The sequence below is a fragment of the Oncorhynchus nerka genome, linkage group LG12 (assembly GCF_034236695.1).
Source record: "Oncorhynchus nerka isolate Pitt River linkage group LG12, Oner_Uvic_2.0, whole genome shotgun sequence".
In the NCBI taxonomy this organism is placed as follows: domain Eukaryota; kingdom Metazoa; phylum Chordata; class Actinopteri; order Salmoniformes; family Salmonidae; genus Oncorhynchus; species Oncorhynchus nerka.
Window position 1 is genome coordinate 83,083,063 of NC_088407.1, and position 20,503 is coordinate 83,103,565.

The following is a 20,503-nucleotide window of genomic DNA, read 5'->3' on the forward strand; positions in this document are numbered from 1 at the left end:
CGGAGCAGTTGCCGTACCAGGTGGTGATACAGCCCAACAGAATGCTCTCGATTGTGCATCTGAAAAAGTTTGTGAGTGCTTTTGGTGACAAGCTGAGTTCTTCAGCATGTGTGGGTGGACCAATCCAGTTTGTCCGTGACATGTACTCCGAGTAATTTAAAACTTACTACCCTCTCCACTACTGTACCGTTGATGTGTGTGTGTGTGTGTCAGTGTGCGTGTGTATGTGTGCGCCTGTGTCTGCGTGTGTGTTTGTGTGCGGTCCATTACTCAACTTGGTATTTAAAGTTCATCCCCTGGACACGATGCACTCAATCCAGCCACCATCTAAGATAGTCACACAGTATGCAGTTATCTCTAATCACTCTACATCTCCAAGGAAAAGGGATGTTCTGGCGTTTTCAAACCTCCGTTAAAGCGAGTCATCAGAATGTAATAAGATGAATGTAGGGAAGTGATAGAACAGACAAGACATATAGGAATACCGAGCAAATTCCACTTTCATGGACTTCTATACTCCCAGTCCGTATTAGATAGAACGTCCGTCTTCGTTCGCCTGGGGGGGGGGACCCACGGTCACCTTGGTTACCCCGTTGACACACAGCAAAAAAACGTGACCTTATTTCAAATGCAATTTTCTTGTTTCAGTCAATTACAGAACTACGTTGTCCACAGATCCATTTTTGCCTGCTCCCGAGTGTTCTCACCACTTACACTATGTTCTATATCGTAGGGCCTCGTGCCCCTTTTCATGATGGCATTAACTGCCACGAGTGAATGCTCGCTAGCTACTTACTGGAACATTAAGCCAAGACCAACAAGACAAACAAACAGACTGTACAGCTACAAGTAGTGAGTGAAGTTACAAACAGACTATACAGCTACAAGTAGTGAGTGAAGTTACAAACAGACTGTACAGCTACAAGTAGTGAGTGAAGTTACAAACAGACTATACAGCTACAAGTAGTGAGTGGAGTTACAAACAGACTGTACAGCTACAAGTAGTGAGTGAAGTTACAAACAGACTGTACAGCTACAAGTAGTGAGTGAAGTTACAAACAGACTGTACAGCTACAAGTAGTGAGTGAAGTTACAAACAGACTGTACAGCTACAAGTAGTGAGTGAAGTTACAAACAGACTATACAGCTACAAGTAGTGAGTGAAGTTACAAACAGACTGTACAGCTACAAGTAGTGAGGGAAGTTACAAACAGACTATACAGCTACAAGTAGTGAGTGGAGTTACAAACAGACTGTACAGCTACAAGTAGTGAGTGAAGTTACAAACAGACTGTACAGCTACAAGTAGTGAGTGAAGTTACAAACAGACTGTACAGCTACAAGTAGTGAGTGAAGTTACAAACAGACTGTACAGCTACAAGTAGTGAGTGAAGTTACAAACAGACTGTACAGCTACAAGTAGTGAGAGAAGTTACAAACAGACTGTACAGCTACAAGTAGTGAGTGAAGTTACAAACAGACTATACTAGTCAAGTTAAATGTTTTACCTGTGATGAAATGTTTTCCACATACATAGAGCTATAGAGTCCTAGCTACGTGTGGACGACTTGGACACGACTCTACTCGCAGGCTCTATTTCCCTGTGTGGGAGCATTGTGAGCCATAGGTAAGGATTTTTGACCTGGTTACATGAACATTGAACAACACAGCAGCTTTGTGGTATGTTTTCATAATTTATCTCCCCTGTCTCCTCCCCATCTCACACCCTCTCTCCCCCTCTCCCCCTCTCTCCCTACTCCCTACCCATCTCTCCCCCTCTCTCCCCCTCTCTCCCTCTACCAGTGATTTGGTAGGCAGATGGCACCTGCAGCAGTAGCAGTGAGTGTCTCACCACTGAGCCCTGTGGGCCATGAAGCGCTCCAGTCCTTCACACTCTGAGAATGAGGCTCCCTCTCACTGTGCTTCCTCTCAGGTAGGATGAGCATCAGTCTACTGTTCAGTATGGAGAGGTTTGTATGTGTGTGTGTGTGTGTGTGTGTGTGTGTGTGTGTGTGTGTGTGTGTGTGTGTGTGTGTGGCTTTATTGTGCTGAGGCAGCAGTGACATCTTGAAACATGAAGGTAATGGGTTGGTTAACGCAGTGTAAATCTACCATACACAACTGCCATGTACAGTAACAACATCTGACCACTGCTAGTATGCTCCCTACCCTCTAACATAACATCATCTCAGCAAAGATACTTCAAAAGACCAGTCTTACCCCAAGGATAAATCATCCCTGGCACCGTACATGAAAACATTTAAGAATTTCTGTGTGTGTGTGTGTGTGTGTGTGTGTGTGTGTGTGTGTGTGTGTGTGTTAGAAAGAGAAGGAGTGATTTTAGAAAACAGTGGAGGACCCCATCATCATCGCTCAAACCTGCATCAGCCCTTCCCTAATACACACACCACACACACACATGCATACACACAACCAACACAGATACATACACAGACACAGTGCCCCTCTCTCCCCCCGTGTGTGTGTGTGGACGAGGGGGGGGGGGTGTTAGAAAGAGAAGGAGTGATTTTAGAAAACAGTGGAGGACCCCATCATCATCGCTCAAACCTGCATCAGCCCTTCCCTAATACACACAACCAACACACACAACCAACACACATACATACACAGACACAGTGCGGCGCCGCCACTCTCGTCTTCCCTGAGGCTGAGTGGCGGTAACCCTTTCTCTCCTGGGACTCAGACAAAAGCCCCCCTAGGACAATAATCACCCCCCCCACCACCTCTCCTAGGAGTCAATAATCACGCCTTTTCACAAAGACCCGCTAGTCCTTCCCCCCACTCCACAGCCCCCCATGTCCCTCCACCCTCTCACCCCCTCCTCCACTGCCCCTCTATATCCCTCCTCCCTCTCACCCCTTGCTCCTCTACTGCCCCTCTATATCCCTCCTCCCTCTCACCCCTCCTCCTCCACTGCCCCTCCATGTCCCTCCTCCCTCTCATCCCCTCCTCCTCCACTGCCCCTCTATATCCCTCCTCCCTCTCATCCCCTCCTCCTCCACTGCCCTCATCTATCTCTCCCCATCCCCTCCACCTCCACTGCCCTCATCTATCTCTCCCCATCCCCATTCTCCTCCCTTCTCCTTCCTTCTCCTCCCTTCTCCTTCTCTTCCCATCTACTATGTATTTTCCCTTCATCCTACCCTCTTCTTCTCATCTGTCTTCCTCCACCACTCTTCCTTCTCTTCCCTTTCTCTGACACCGCCCCTCCATATCTCTCCTCCCTCCTCTCCTCCCTCCTCTCCTCTCCTCCCTCCTCTCCTCCTCCTCCCTCCTCTCCTCCCTCCTTTCCTCCCTCCTCTCTCCTCCCTCCTCTCCTCTCCTACCTCCTCTCCTCCCTCCTTTCCTCCTTTCCGCCCCTCCTTTCCGCCCTCCTCTCCCTCCCTCCTCTCCTCCCTCCTCCCTCCTTTCCTCCCTCCTCTAATCCCCTCCCTCCTCCCTCCTCCTCCCTCCTTCCTCCCTCTCCTCTCCTCCCTCCTTTCCTCCTTTCCTCTCCTCCCTCCCTCCTCCCTCCTTTCCTCCCTCCTCTCTCCTTTCCTCTCCTCCTCCTCTCCTCCCTCCTTTCCTCCCTCCTCTAATCCCCTCCCTCCTCCCTCCTCCCTCCTCCCCTCCCTCCCTCCCTCCTCCCTCCCTCCTTTCCTCCTTTCCTCTCCTCCCTCCTCTCCTCCCTCCTCTCCTCCTTTCCTAGCTTCTGGTTGATATACTTCAGTGGGGAGTAAACAAACAAATTACCCAAAATTCACTCTGGTGTTTCTCTAGTCTACATGATTGAGTCTGGCACTACAACAACACAGAAAAGTATTATTTCTGGTGACTAGTAATAGTAATAACTAGAATATCTATGAAAAAGTTCAACATAAAAAAAATTAAAAATTAAACATTAACATAATTAAGTATTGATGCTTGAATCCACGCAATTGTTTTATTTAACTAGGCAAGTCAGTTAAAGAACAAATCCTTATTTTCAATGACGGCCTAGGAACGGTGGGTTAACTGCCTTGTTCAGGGGTAGAATGACAATTATTTTACCTTGTCAGCTTGGGGATTTGATCTTTCAACTTTTCGATTACTAGTCCAACACTCAAACCACTAGGCTATCCTGCCGCCCCGAGTAATGGCTGCTTGCTGTTATAGTTTATTATTTTTTCAATGTTTATTAAAACTTTGTCCCATGAGAATCAGTGCATGTATGTATCTCTGTCCGGAGTAGTCACTTTCAGATCATAAGCAGTTATTGATCTTGTATCAGGTATCTAGGGAGACGTGCGAGGCACTAAGTAGAATACACAGATTATGTCTCTGTCAATACCTCATTATTAATATTTCTCTCTCACAGAGGAAATAAACATGTATGAGCACTCTGGCAGTTCACACACTATGGCTAGACCTGAGGAAAGAACCTTCCCCTAGGGACAGAGATGGTTGGATGGGGGGATGGAGGGAAAGGGAGAGAGAGACAGGGAGGGATGGCGGAGGAATAGAAAGGGCAGAAGCCTGCGTGGATAAGCGCGAGACACTCATGTGTAACGCCACACAAGCCCCGGGCTTGATTGCCTTGTTTTTTCATCCGTATCTTTTTTTTCTTCTCTCTTTTCTGGGGAGAGATAGACACTGTGGCTTCTCCCCGCCCCCTCTCCTCTCTATCCACCTATCAGCCGGGACCTGAGTATGATGAGCTTTTCTACTCTGAGTGGAATTAGGAGTAGGAGCCCGGTGAACGGCTGTCTATTTACACCCACCCTTCAGTGTGTGTGTGTGTGTGTATGTATGTATGTATGTATGTATGTATGTGTGTGTGTGTGTGTGTGTGTGTGTGTGTGTGTGTGTGTGTGTGTGTGTGTGTGTGTGTGTGTGTGTGTGTGTGTGTGTGCGTGCGTGCGTGCGTGCGTGCGTGCGTGCGTGCGTGCGCGTGCGTGCGTGCGTGTGTGTGCGCGCGTGCGTGTGACAGGGGCAGGATCTGGAGAGAGAGAGATAAGGCGTCCATCCTACGATCGACTGGCTGCAGAATATTTGCTCAGGCGAGGGATTAATCAGAAATGATATGCATGGAAAACATTATACTATCAAATCCAGAGTAACCGACCAATAAACCAGAATCATGTTTGGATTCATCAAAACCAGGAGCCCCAGAGTAACAGACCAATAAACCAGAATCATGTGTTAAACAAGTGTAGGGGCCAACATCAATAATAATAATCAAGAGTTTGGGACTGTAAGATTCAATCTGCATTTTTGTAAAAATGTATATATTAACCTAGCCTTATTCTTTTCAAAATTGTCGACCTATATAGTACTCTAAATAACCCAATTTATGTTGTTAAGTTCAAAAGAATGCAAAAATAAATAATATACACACCATTCAAACCAATGAGGGTTTACAACTTTAAAGCCAATTACTCTCAGAATCATCTTTTAAGTGATAATGCCCAATAAGCCGGTCTTTGGAGGATATATTGGCACGGGTGTCGTCGAGGGCCGACAAACTGACAATATATCCTTCAAACACTGGCTTATCGGGCATTATCATTTTATAGAACAGGTTACCAACATACAGTTTTCAAATAACGATTGACATATTTTCATCAACTTTATTTTGATGAATTTATTCATACTCCCAAGAGATATAGTCCTGACACGATTCTAGGGTTGCTACCCAAGCCAGTTGGTCGTTCGGTTGACAGGGACGTTAAGTCTTTTTGTTCTGTATCTATGGACGCGACCCAGTCATTCGTTCTAAATATTCTGTTGACATACTGGCTGGCAACATTCTTATCCCTTGCTTGCTGGCTAGCCAACTATGGCTAACTTACTGTCATAGCAAAAGTAGCGGTCATGCCCTGACCTTAGAGAGCCTTTTCTGTTCTCTATTTGGTTAGGTCAGGGTGTGACTTGGGTGGGCAAATCTATGTTTCTATTTCTTTGTTGGCCTAGTATGGTTCCCAATCAGAGGCAGCTGTTTATCGTTGTCTCTGATTGGGGATCATACTTAGGCAGCCATTTTTCCCACTTCCAGTTGTGGGATCTTGATTTTGTTGCTGTATAGCCTGCAGAACATTACGTTCGTTTATCTTTTGTAGTTTTTTTGATGTTCATCAAAATTAAGAAAGTGTAGGCTTACGACGCTGCACCTTGGTCTAATACATCTTTCAATGATCGTAACAGTAGCTGCATTTGTTTAAGATTTTTTCTAGTGACATTTATTTGGATACATCCATGAGAATGAGCTAATGAGGCACGATTTCACCTGGCAAATATGCTCTCTCATCAGGACACTATTGCACAGAGGAGCTTCACTTCAAAATGAAGCTGGAAATGTTAGCTGTTTTCTATTGACATTTCTCTGTGTATAGAAATAAAAAGTTTCTGAATCATGATTTCGACTGGCTGAGAAAAGCTGCCTGCCTGTCTGTCTCATCCCGACTCCCGATGAATTGAATTGAGATTGAATTGAATTTCAATATCGAAACAATGTTGCAAATGTCAGAGACAGCGAGGTTTATGCAGATCTCCAATATCTGGTCAAAAATAAATGGGACATAATGTCTTGATGCTTTATACAGTGGAGATCAAGTTTATAAATTGTCCGGCTAGGCTGATGAGACAGGGGATTTTGCAGTGAGATGGAACAGAGTGAATATGGCAGTTCAACGTCAAAGCTTTAGCCAGTGGTAACTTGTTGAATAGACACCGGCTGGAATGAAGTTTTAACCAATCAGCATCGAGGATAAGACACACTCGTTGTATAATTGCAGATAAACCTTCTAGTCCCAAACTCTCATAATAATATTTGCCATTTTGCAGACGCTTTTGTCCAAGGAGACTTACAGTTATGCATGAAATTTCAATATGGGTGGTCCCGGTAATCAAATCCCACTATCTTGGCAAAGCAAGCGTCATGTTCTACCAACTGAGAGAGACCGTTTTCATGATACAGCAGTAGCAATACAAGGATATAACATCTACAGAAGAGGCAGGAATGCCCATAGGGGAGGTATTGCTGTTTATATTCAGATCCATATGCTATTGAGGTGTTGTGGTTGCAAGTTATCCCACCTTATATAAAGCCTATTATTTTAGGGTGTTGCTATAGGCCACCAAGTGCTAACAGTCAGTATCTAGATAATGTGGGTGAAATGCTTGATAGTGTATGTGATGTAAACCGAGAGGTCTACTTTCTTGGGGACTTGAATATTGACTGGTTTTCATCAAGCTGTCCGCTCAAGAGGAAGCTTCTCACTGTAACCAGGGCCTGTAATCTGGTTCAGGTTATTAATCAACCTACCAAGGAGTTTACAAAGACTACAGGAATTATATCATCCACATGTATTCATCACATCTTTACTAATACTGTAGAGCTTTGCTCTAAAGTTATATCCATACCTATTGGTGTCACGTTCGTTGTAACGAGGAGACCAAGGCGCAGCGTGATGAGAATACATTCCTCTTATTCATTTAATGATGAACACGATTTTTTTTTTAAACATGCAGCTATAAACAACTAGTGCTGACATGCAACTATACACAGACAATAGCCCACAGATAAACCAAGGAATATGGCTACCTAAATATGGTTCCCAATCAGAGACAACGATAAACAGCTGCCTCTGATTGAGAACCAATCCAGGCAACCATAGACATATAAACCCCTAGACAAGTGATCCCCTAGACATACAAAAACTAAACACACCACCCTTGTCACACGCTGACCTAACCAAATAATAAAGAAAACAAAGATAACTAAGGTCAGGGCCTGACAATTGGATGCAGTGATCACAATATAGTGGCTATATCCAGGAAAGGTTCCAAAAACTTGGCCTAAAATACTGTGTAAAAGATCATGTAAAAAATATGTTGTAGGTCTGATGCGTTTAAATAGGAGATTCCAGACGTTGCACTTAATGAAGTTATGAAACTGCTTCTTCCAATTATTGATAAACCTTTTAAGAAACTGACTGTTAGAACTGTTAAATCTCATTGGATTGGTGAGGAATTAAAAAACAATATAGTTGAAAGAGATGGGGCAAAAGGAGTGGCTAACAAGTGTTGTGTCTGTGACTATCATTAAATGTGAAGACTGTTATTTTATCAAATCATTTCTCTGTGTGTAACTATTATTACGTGATTAAACTAATCATGTAACCTTTAATTAACTAGGAAAACGGGGGGGGGGCACCACAGGAAAATGTTTACAGAACCGCTATTTCCCGAATCGAGTACAGTCTTGTATTAATGTATTATTCTTACCTCATCAGTTCTCATTACGGAATGTCGCAAACCCTTGGATATCTGCACGAACCCTAGCACAAATGATCAATCAACGATATTCAAATTGGCTTAATTATTTATTTACTTACTAACTAATAAAATCACAGAAATACATGAAACACACACAACTAGTTCATACATTGAGTATTACAGGATACAAAGAAAAAGCTCCTAGTGGTCGAAACCGATATGACGGCTTGGTAGACAAAGGAAAGGGGTGGGGACCGCTCTACAGCGGTTTCCGACACTGTTACAATATTTACTGCGAGTATAACAGAACTCATATGGCAGGCAAAAACCTGAGAAAAATCCAACCAGGAAGAGGAAAATCTGAGTGCCTATCCAATATCCTGTGTCTATGGGGTCAGATTGCACTTCCTAAGGCTTCCAGTAGATGTCAACAGTCTTTAGAAGTTGTTTCAGGCTTTTATTGTGAAAGGGGATCGAATAAGAGCTGTTTCAACAAGTGATCAGGCTGAAAGCCTTTAGTTTAGTTTCGCGCGTGGCCGTGAGTGCGACAGTCATTCACTTTCCTTTCTAATGACAACAGAATTGTCTGGTTGGAATATTATTGATTTACGATAAAAACATCCTAAAGATTGATTATATACATCGTTTGACATGTTTCTACGAACTTTAATGGAACTTTTTTGACTTTTCGTCCGGACTTTGTGCCCGTGCTTTGTGCGTTTGGATTACTGGACTAAACGTGCAAACAAAAAGGGGGTATTTGGACATAAAAATGAACTTTATCGAACAAAACAAACATTTATTGTCGAACATGGAGACTTGGGAGTGCCATCAGATGAAGATCATCAAAGGTAAGTGATTAATTTTAAAGCTATTTCTGACTTTTGTGACACCTCTCCTTGGTTGGAAAATGGCTGTATGGTTTTCTGTGGCTAGGCGCTGACCTAACATAATCGCATGGTGTGCTTTTGCCGTAAAGCCTTTTTGAAAACGGACAAGCGGCTGGATTAAGTATATCTTTAGTCCTATGTATAACACTTGTATCTTTCATCAATGTTTATGATGAGTATTTCTGTAATTTGAGGTGACTCTGCAATTTCACCAGATGTTTGTTTGAGACAATGCATTTCTGAACATAACGCGACAACATCAAATGAGGTTTTTGGACATAAAGAATAACTTTATCGAACAAAACACACATTTATTGTCTAACATGGAGTCCTGGGGGTGCCATCCAGTGAAGATCATCAAATGTTAGTGATTCCATTTTAACACTATTTCTGACTTTAGTGACACTTCTCCTTCTTTGGAAAATGGCTGTATGGTTTTCTGTGGCTAGGCACTGACCTAACATAATCGCATGGTGTGTTTTCACCGTAAAGCCTTTTTGAAATCGGACACTGTGGCTGGATTAACAAGAAGTGTATCTTTTAAATGGTGTAAAATACTAGTATGTTAGAGGAATTTTAATTATGAGATTTCTGTTGTTTGAATTTGGCGCCCTGCACTTTCACTGGCTGTTGGCGAGGTGGGACGCTCACGTCCCAAATGATCCCAGAGATATAGTCATGTGTGTTTCCTGTCCATCGTGAAAACACCACATTATACTTGACATGACTGTCCCTTAAGTGTCCACGGACCATTCCCACATTTTCAAAAACAGAAATATTGTTTAATTCTCCAATTTTGGAGATTAAGAGTCTTGGGAAGAAAAATATCTTTGCTCTCCATATGCCCTCTCCATGCATACTCCATGGTAGCAAAGTGAGAGAGAGTTTCTAGCAGGAATTTATGACAGTTGTAAAATCCTGATGTGGGAGAGAGAGTGAGAGAGGGGAGAGCCACGATATACACCCCAAAAGGGCCACATCGTGACATAAGTCTGACTTACTGCAAATTTAAGAAAGTATGTGATTAAACTCAACAAAAAGAAGAAAAAACTGTATTATGATCAATGCTATAAAGAATGATGGAAAACTTTGTAGTATTTTAAATGAAATTAAGGGTAGAAAGACAAATGCAACTCCATCTTTCATTGAATCAGATGGCTTATTCATCACAAAACAATTTGATGTTGCAATTACTTCATTAGAAAAGTGGCCAAATTCAGGAACGGCCAACATTGAACAGTGAGCCATTGTAATCATGCATCAAAACCTAATAAATAATGAATGGAAAGCATTGTACTGGTTGCTGCCATCAGCTTGCTGCCAGCTTAGCAAACTGTTGGAAAAAATGGTATTTCACCAAATACAATGTTATATCTTTGTAAAGAAATTAACAGACTTCCAGCATGCTTATAGAGAAGGGCACCCAACATGTACTGCACTGACACAAATTACTGATGATTGATTGAAAGACATTGATAATAAGAAGACTGTGGAAGGTGTTCTGTTAGATATTATTGACCATTATTTAAAAAACGTATTTGTTGCGGCTTTTTAATCCTGCCATATAGTGGAATCAGGGCTATCTATCACGGATCCCTCTGGAACTGTCATTATGCACACCTGGTCCCTATTCCCAGTGATTAGTAATTGTATCAGTGTGCCCTTGGTTCACCATTGTCCTGGCGATTATTGTTCCAATGTCCGTTGGTTCGTGTGAGAACCTGTGCTATGTTGTTTTGGCTTTAGTGCCACGTATATTGTGCAGATGATTACGGGTCTCGTCCCGTGTGATAATCATTTTGCGATTGTGTATTTATTCGAGGTACTCCTCACTCTTTTGTTTGGGTCTCTACCCTGTGTTTTGTATATGTATTTGTTTGGTCTTCGTCTCCGTGCCTTTACACAGTGCACTGTAGTTTGGGAAATAAAAACCCCTATTACGCATTCCTGCGCCTGTCTCCCAACCCATTTTTACAAAAGGGACAGAATAATCGATCATGATGGGAGACAGCGGTAATGGCCCTTCAGACGACACTGCGACTGGTCCGTCTGGCGCCGCCACAACTTCAGCAGCTGCAACTGGCCCGTCCAACGGCGCCACAACCGGTCCGTCCGACACTACTGCTACTGGCCCATCCGACGACGATGCAACTTCGGCAGCCGCATCGGGTCCTGATTGACTCGCACTGTGTTCCTGTGATCGTCCTTGCATTGGGGGGAGGGGGTACTGTCACGGATTTGGCTTTCGTGCCACGTATATTGTGGAGATGATAAGGGATCTCGTCCCGTGTGATAATCATTGTGCAATTGTGTATTTATTCGTGGTGGAGGAGGCCTGCTCTGAGGGAGACAAGTCTGGAACAGCACCCAAAGGAGGCCTGCTCTCAGGGAGACAAGTCGGGAACAGCTCCCAAAAGGAGGCCTGCTCTCAGGGAGACTAGTCTGGAACAGCTCCCAAAAGGAGGCCTGCTCTCAGGGAGACAAGTCTGGAACAGCTCCCAAATAGAGGCCTGCTCTCAGGGAGACTAGTCTGGAACAGCTCACAAAATGAGGCCTGCTCTGAGCATGAAAGAAAAACTGCAAGCACTACCATTTCCTCGTCAACTCCTCATGTCTCCTTATGTCACTGCAGCAAAGCCAACCAGATCACCCCGTGTTACAAGTCAGTATTCCACGTACATCCATGTCTGAGGATGTCGGGAGGGCGCTGTTACCTTCAAGTAGGTTTGGGTTTTGCTAGGGCGTTGTGGACGCGGAACATGGATGAAAGTCTAAATCTGACCTGAGACTGTGAGAGCTGGTTGAGCAAGAACACAAGATGAGATGAACACAGAAATCTAAAATCAAAAACTTTTGTGAACTAACACCTGACTTTTCTCCCCATTACTAGCTCAGACATTCTTGATAGCTAGCTACTTTATCGAGGAAACATGTACTTACTATGACTGTGATATGTGGTTGTCCCACATAGCTCTCTCAAGATGAATGCTCTAACTTTAAGTCGCTTTGGTTAAGAGCATCGGCAGGGTAGCCTAGTGGTTAGAGCGTTGGACTAGTAACCGGAAGGGTGCAAGTTCAAACCCCTGAGCTGACAAGGTACAAATCTGTCGTTCTGCCCCTGAACAGGCAGTTAACCCACTGTTCGTCATAGGCCGTCATTGAAAATAAGAATTTGTTCTTAACTGACTTGCCTAGTTAAATAAAGGTAAAATAAAAAAATAAACAATGACAAAATGTAAATGCAGCCACTTCAACCCTCTCCAGTCCGTTCCAACTGTAACATCCTCATACGACTTGGTCTCTACCAGTGTGTTATAAAAGAAAGAGCTCCTCTTCATAACTTCTGGCCAAAACCCTGCATGTTATATCATCCTGTGTTTAGGATTGTGTGTGTGTTGGTTTGCAGGAGATGGCATGGTTCTGGTTTTATGTAAACTGAGAGTACGAAACATTAGGAACACCTTCATAAAATTGAGTTGCACCTCCTTTTGCCCTCAGAACAGCCTCAATTCGTCAGGGCATAAACTCTACAAGGTGTTAAAAGTGTTTCACAGAGATACTGGCCCATGTTGACTCCAATGCTTCTCACAGTTGTGTCAAGTTGGTGGGATGTATTTTGGGTGGTGGACCATTCTTGAGACAGATGGGAAATTGTTGAGCTTGAAAAAACCCAGCAGCATTGCAGTTCTTGACACAAACCGGTGCACCTGGGACCTACTATCATACCCCCGTTCAAAGGCACTTAAAATATTTTGTCTTGCTCATTCACCCTCTGAATGGCACACATACACAATCCATGTCTCAATTGTCTCAAGATTAAAAAATCCTTCTTTAACCTGTCTCCTCCACTTCATCTACAATGATTGAAGTGGATTTAACCAGTGACCTCAATAAGGGATCATAGTTTCACCTGGATTCACCTGGTCAGTCTATGTCATGGAAAGAGCCAGGTGTTCCTAATGTTTTGTCCAGTCAGTGTATATGAGACAGTATATTATGAAGAGCTTGACCCGAGTTAGATCTCTGATGGTTGTTTAACAGTCTGATGGCCTTGAGATAGAATGATAGAAAGTTAGATCTCTGATGGCTGTTTAACAGTCTGATGGCCTTGAGATAGAATGATAGAAAGTTAGATCTCTGATGGCTGTTTAACATTCTGATGGCCTTGAGATAGAATGATAGAAAGTTAGATCTCTGATGGCTGTAGACTCATCATCTACCAGGTTGTTTAAGGCTGGGAAAAGGATATGAGGAGTTTGGTCTGTACAGGCCGGTGTGGAGGAATGGAACATTAACATTGTTGTCATTTACTGTTAGAAAATGCTATTTTTAGCCCAGAATGACTCAATAACAGCAACACTGTCAGTAAAACAGTCAATTAATGCTGTAACAATCCTGGCATTAGCCGCCCCATCGCCTTTTTAATTAACATTTTAACTTACATTGTGTTACCTTAGAATGTACAGAGAAATATCCACAGTGTTCTGATCTACTGTACACCTAACAAGTTACAGCTGCTCTTCCCCGGAACAAATCAAATATTATTTAACAAACTGATCCTGCTACAACGAGCTGCTAGCTGCGCTATCGGCAGCACCACCATGCGAGGCTGAGCAACACCATGCAAGGCTGAGCATTCTCTCTCTCGGATCTCTCTGCTCTCTCCGTTCTCTAGGCTCTCTCTGCTCTCTCTGCACTCTCCGTTCTCTCTGCTCTCTCCGTTCTCTCTGCTCTCTCTGCACTCTCTGCTCTCTCTGCTCTCTCCGTTCTCTAGGCTCTCTCTGCTCTCTCTGCTCTCTCCATTCTCTCGGCTCTCTCGGCTCTCTCTGCTCTCTCTGCTCTCTCTGCTCTCTCCGTTCTCTCGGCTCTCTCCGTTCTCTCCGCTCTCTCTGCTCTCTCTGCTCTCTCCGTTCTCTCAGCTCTCTCGGCTCTCTCTGCTCTCTCTGCTCTCTCTGCTCTGTCCGTTCTCTCTGCTCTCTCTGCTCTCTCCGTTCTCTCTGCTCTCTCGGCTCTCTCCGTTCTCTCCGCTCTCTCTGCTCTCTCTGCTCTCTCCGTTCTCTCGCCTCTCTCTGCTCTCTCTGCTCTCTCTGCTCTCTCCGCTCTCTCCGTTCTCCCTGTTCTCCTTCAAAAGCAGTTTCTCTCCTGGAGAATGCAGTCGACAGCGGAAAGAACACATGCAGAAATTAACCCTTGAATATTAACCCTTGAATAGTGAGTGAGTGAGTGAGTGAGTGAGTGAGTGAGTGAGTGAGTGAGTGAGTGAGTGAGTGAGTGAGTGAGTGAGTGAGTGAGTGAGTGAGTGAGTGAGTGAGTGAGTGAGTGAGTGAGTGAGTGCGTGAGTGAACGAGTGAGCGAGTGAGTGCATGCGTGTGCACGTATACATGCTTGTGTGGAAAGGCTGTCTGTAAAAATACATAGACATTAGTCTGCATAAAATGCATAGTAGCTTGAATACACAGGGGCTTTAACTCTGTTACTGCTGGGTGTCAAGGCTTCCTCTTACTACAGTACCTTCATCATTTAATCCCTCACTGCCCTCTCTTAAACTCGTCATCTACTTCTGTGTGTATCCAATGGACAAATCGACCCTTTAATAAACTATTTCTGGGAAGCTCTGGTAAGCTTCAGGTAAGTCGACAGGGTAGCCTAGTGGTTAGAGCGTTGGACTAGTAACCGGAAGGTTGCCAATTCAAACCCCCGAGCTGACAAGGTACAAATCTGTTGTTCTGCCCCTGAACAGGCAGTTAACCAACTGTTCCTAAGCCGTCATTGAAAATAAGAATTTGTTCTTAACTGACTTGCCTAGTTAAATAAAGGTTAAAAAAACGCCTAACGTCGGAGAACTACACTGGTTATAGCTTTGAGTTGTACATTTGACCTAAAACAAAGTTGACATTTCCAGACTTTCCATGCATGCAAGCAGACTTGTCTCTTGTGATCATCTCACTGGTATAGTATTTAGAGTAGCAGGCACAGCACAAGCCTAAATTAACAGTGCCCTCTTTCTTTCTTTCTCTCTCTCTCCATCTTTCTTTCTCTGTCTTGTCTCTTTCTCTCTCTTTTTACAAAATGCCATGTAAAATAAAAAAGCCTCATTCACAATTAATCAACATCATTGACTACCTCAAAAAGGTTTAAATGTCACGTGTGCATTTCTAAAGATGCAATGCAGAGTAAAGATAACACCAGCCCAGTGAGTGAGAGAGAGAGATAGAGAGCGAGAGAGAGAGAGAGAGAGAGAGACTGAGAGAGAGAGAGAGACTGAGAGAGAGAGAGAGAGAGAGAGAGAGAGAGAGACTGAGAGAGAGAGAGAGAGAGAGACAGAGAGAGAGAGAGAGAGAGACAGAGAGAGAGACAGAGACAGAGAGAGAGAGAGAGAGAGAGAGAGAGAGAGAGAGAGGGCATGACAATTTCACTTGCTTTGGAAATGTAAACATATGTTTTGCATGACAATAAAGCCCATTACATTGAATTGAATTGAGCGAGGAGGGAGGAAGAGCTAGAGTGAGAGAAATAAGTAAATGATGCCTGTTTCAGGGACTTTTTCATTTCCTGTCCACATGAGCAGGTCCTATGGGTAAAGGATTTGATGATTTGATGATTGGATGATTGAAATATTGGATGAATGGATGATTGGATGATTGGAGAATTGGATGATTGGATGATTGGATGATTGAACAATTGGAGGATTTGAAAGATTGGGGATTGGAGGATCTTAGGACTGGAGGTTTGAAGGATTGGGTCTTAATGACTGTAATTGACTAAGACTGACTTTGACATCTCACGTCCACTACGATGACAGAAACCCTATCTGCCCTACATATGAGTGCCCGCACTCACCCCTCCCCAATTTCAGTCTCTGTCTGACACACACACACACACACACACACACACACACACACACACACACACACACACACACACACACACACACATGAACACGCTCACACACACAACCCAGACCCTGGCCTCTCCGGGTTGATCTGGAGGAGTCTGGAGGGGAGGACAAGGGCTTATTGGACTGCCCAGGGTAATTGGGTTAATTGGTACATGTACTTGAATCAGCCTCGTCAACCAAGAAGAATGCCTGGGGCAGTAAGAGCAGACCATTAAGCCACGAAGAGGGAATGAAGTTCGACAAACAAAAAGATGGTGACCCACTTGAGCAGAGGAGCATAAGATAGAGTGAGGAAGAAAATGGGGATGGGGAGGAAAGAGGGGTTTGTATTATTTGGAAGGAAAGGGAGGGAGGGAGGGAGGGAGGGAGGGAGGGAGGGAGGGAGGGAGGGGGAGGGAGGGAGGGAGGAGGGAGAGGGAGGGAGGGATACTAGGCATGAGACTCAAACTATTAATGTAATAGGAGTGAAAACAGGGAAAGCAAATCCAAAAGGATTATGTCATGTGATCTGTCAGAGATCAAATGGCTGGAGAGAGAAGCAGTGTGGCCTCTCTCTCTCTCTCTCTCTCTGTGTGTGTCTCTCTCTCGCTCTCTCTCTGTGTGTGTCTCTCTCTCCCCCGTCTTTCTCTCTCTTTATTTCTCCCTCTCTCTTTATTTCTCCCTCTTTCGTTCTTTATTTCTCCCTCTCTTTCTTTCTCTCCCCCCCCCCTCTCTCTCTCTCTTTCTCTCTCTCTCTTTGGGTGAAGCAGCTACTACAGCTCAGCAGGAGAGAGAGCGTATGGTACTCTCCATGGCCTAAGGGGATGACTCTACATCACAGTGCATGATGAGTGCCGCCACAATCTATTGACTATAACTGTCTCTGTTCAGTGTGTGTTATAGAGTATCTATACATGATGCCACAAACAACAGCTTCCAGAGGGCAAAACAACAACAAGAAATTCAGAGAGTAACAGTTAGCTAGGATTCAGCACCATGGACAGTTACTGACTCAGCTAGTTCCAAGCCTTAGCCGTATTCCTCTACTGGTCTATGATCAGGTTTGGTTGTAGGCTGCTAGGATCTAACAAGACACAGTGCTGGTGAACGACATGCCATGTTTACCATGTCTTGTTGTTGGCTGATACCTTAGATATTTTATCATGTCTTGTTGTTGGCTGATACCTTAGTTAGTTTACCATGTGTTGTTGGTGGCTGACACCTTAGATAATTTACCATGTGTTGTTGGTGGCTGATACCTTAGATAGTTTACCATGAGTTGTTGTTGGCTGATACCTTAGATAGTCCCACATATATCCCAATTTATACAATACTATAGCTAGCTAAATGAAAAAGAGTAGCCTCAGTAGCTATCTGAACAAATATGACAATCCTTATCCATCCACCTAACCTCCTGTCTGCCACCATGAGCTAACACCCTGCTCCCCTCTTCCACCATGACTCAATCTAACACCCTGCTCCCCTCTTCCACCATGACTCAAGCTAACACCCTGCCCCCTCTTCCACCATGACTCAATCTAACACCCTGCTTTCCTCTTCCACCATGACTCAATCTAACACCCTGCTCCCCTCTCCCACCATGACTCAATCTAACACCCTGCTCCCCTCTTCCACCATGACTCAATCTAACACCCTGCTTTCCTCTTCCACCATGACTCAATCTAACACCCTGCTCCCCTCTTCCACCATGACTGAAGCTAACACCCTGCTTTCCTATACCACCATGACTCAATCTAACACCCTGCTCCCCTCTTCCACCATGACTCAATCTAACACCCTGCTTTCCTCTTCCACCATGACTCAATCTAACACCCTGCTTCCCTCTTCCACCATGACTCAATCTAACACCCTGCTTCCCTCTTCCACCATGACTCAATCTAACACCCTGCTCCCCTCTTCCACCATGACTCAATCTAACACCCTGCTTCCCTCTTCCACTATGACTCAATCTAACACCCTGCTCCCCTCTGCCCTCTGACTTAGCCAATTGAAAGAGAGAAGTGACATCCCAAATAGCACCCTATTCACTATGTAGTGCACTTCTTTTGACCAAGAACCATAGGAAGTTGTGCACTGCGTAGGGAATAGGGAGCCATTTGAGACACAGCGTCACCAATTTAACCTCCCTAAGTGCAATTTCCACTTTTTGTAGTTGTTGCTATTTTCAATTGGAGATTACATTAAGTACCGAGCTTGAACAGACAGTTCTTAGCCAAGTGGAAAAGAGAGTCACTATTGTGAAGTGGGAGCCGGCCACACCATGCGGAAAACTCCCACTGAGATTTGTTTTATGTATCTGCTACAAATACTGTACAGAAATGACTGGAGGAGGGCGGACTGGATTAACTCTGCTTGACAGCCTTCCTTGGAGAGGCAAGCAGGGCTTGAAAACACTCAAAGGCATTCCAAGGAGAGGGAAGCATTGGCTTGGAGACACACAGGTTTGGCTGGCCCACACCAATCCCTTCACGCCGCGTTACCCTTCAACACAGCCTGGCCCCGGCCAACCCCAGTATAATATAACACAGAATACTACAACACAACATAATACAAAACTAAACTGCACAACAGCCTAGTATACAAAACAGTGAGTTACATAAACCAACACTGCCAAACAGTGCATAACATAACATAACTCAACACCGCCTAATAAGATATAAGACACAGCCCAACACTGCCCAACACTGAATAACATTGAATAACACTGTATAACACTGAATTACACGGAATGACACGGAATAACAGAAAAAAATGCTGAAGAAGACTGTATAACACTGAATAGCATTGTATAACAAAGGCATGATCATTGCATGTCTTTCGACACACATGCATCTCTCTGGGGGATTTAATTGGTGGCTTGCGGCAATGATCTGACTGAATGTGTATGCAAATTAGTTCACAGAACCATGGTTACACGAGTAACCTTCAATATCGGCAATTAGCGGCTGGGACAAGCAGAGCAAGCAAAACAGTTTCTAGCACTTCTGGAGCATATTGAAATAATTATCTTCCTACGAATTTGGCTCTAGCTTTTAAACGATTGGAGCAATTATCGACTATGACCCCATTCCTGAAAGCTACGACTGTCACGGATGTCGTCTGGAGATAGAGAGGAGGACTAAGATGCGGCATGGTAAGTGTTCGTCATTTAAATGGGAAAAACTGAACACTACAAAACAACAAAGGGACAACCGTGACGTTAATCAAAACACTGTGCTAACAAGCAACGTAACATAGACAATCACCCACAACTCACAATGACAAAACAGGCTACCTAAATATGGTTCCCAATCAGAGACAACAACTAACACCTGCCTCTGATTGAGAAACAGATCAGGCCAAACACAACCCCCCCCCCCCCAAGGTGCGGACTCCGGCCGCAAAACCTGATCCTATAGGGGAGGGTCTGGGTGGGCATCTGTCCGTGGTGGCGGCTCTGGCGCTGGACGTGGACCCCACTCCACCATAGTCTTAGTCCACCTTAGTAGCGTCCTATGAGCGGCGACCCTCCTGGCTCACGGCTCTGGCAGCTCCTGGCTGGCTGACGGCTCTGGTAGGTCCTGGCTGGCTGAAGGCTCTGGCAGGTCCTGGCTGACTGACGGCTCTGGCTGCTCCTGGCTGACTGACGGCTCAGGACCGATTGGCGGCTCTGACGGCTCAGGACAGACTGGCGGCTCTGACGGCTCAGGACAGACTGACGGCTCTAGCGGCTCAGGACAGACGGGAGACTCTAGCGGCTCAGGACAGACGGGAGACTCTAGCAGCTCAGGACAGACGGGAGACTCTAGCAGCTCAGGACAGACGGGAGACTCTAGCAGCTCAGGACAGACGGGAGACTCTAGCAGCTCAGGACAGACGGGAGACTCTAGCAGCTCAGGACAGACGGGAGACTCTGGCAGCACTGGAGAGGAGGAAGCACCTGTAGGCAGAAGACGGAGAGACAGCCTGGTGCGGGGGGCTGCCACCTGAGAGCTGGTGCGTGGAGGTGGCACTGGATAGACCGGACCGTGCAGGCGCACTGGAGCTCTTGAGCACTAAGCCTGCCCAACCTTACCTCGTTGCATGCTCCCGGTAGCCAGGCCAGTGCGGCGAGGTGGAATAGCCGACACTGGGCTGTGCTGGCGAACCGGGGACACCATGCGTAAGGCTGGTGCCATGTATGCCGGCCCAAGGAGACGCACTGGAGACCAAATGCGTAGAGCCGGCTTCATGGCACCTAGCTCGATGCCCACTCTAGCCCGACCGATACGAGGAGCTGGAATGTACCGCACAGGGCTATGGACCCGCGCCGGGGACACCGTGCGCTCCACAGCATAACACGGTGCCTGCCCGGTCGCTCTCGCTCTCCGGTAAGCACAGGAAGTTGGCGCAGGTCTCCTACCTGGCTTCGCCACACTCCCTGTGTGCCCCCCCAATACATTTTTGGGGCTGCCTCTCAGGCTTCCTTGCCAGCCGTGTT

The 20,503-nt window shown here is 45.2% G+C and overlaps 1 protein-coding gene across 1 annotated transcript in view; it reads right to left on the reverse strand.

Annotated features, from left to right (window-relative positions):
* LOC115118574 (neurexin-3a-like) overlaps nucleotides 1-20,503 on the reverse strand; it is an 824,201-nt gene that overhangs the window by 717,623 nt on the left and 86,075 nt on the right. Inside the window, exon 5 of the mRNA XM_065025866.1 lies at nucleotides 17,989-18,011. Within this exon, the coding sequence (XP_064881938.1) occupies nucleotides 17,989-18,011 (23 nt within the window). The remainder of the gene's footprint in view (nucleotides 1-17,988; nucleotides 18,012-20,503) is intronic.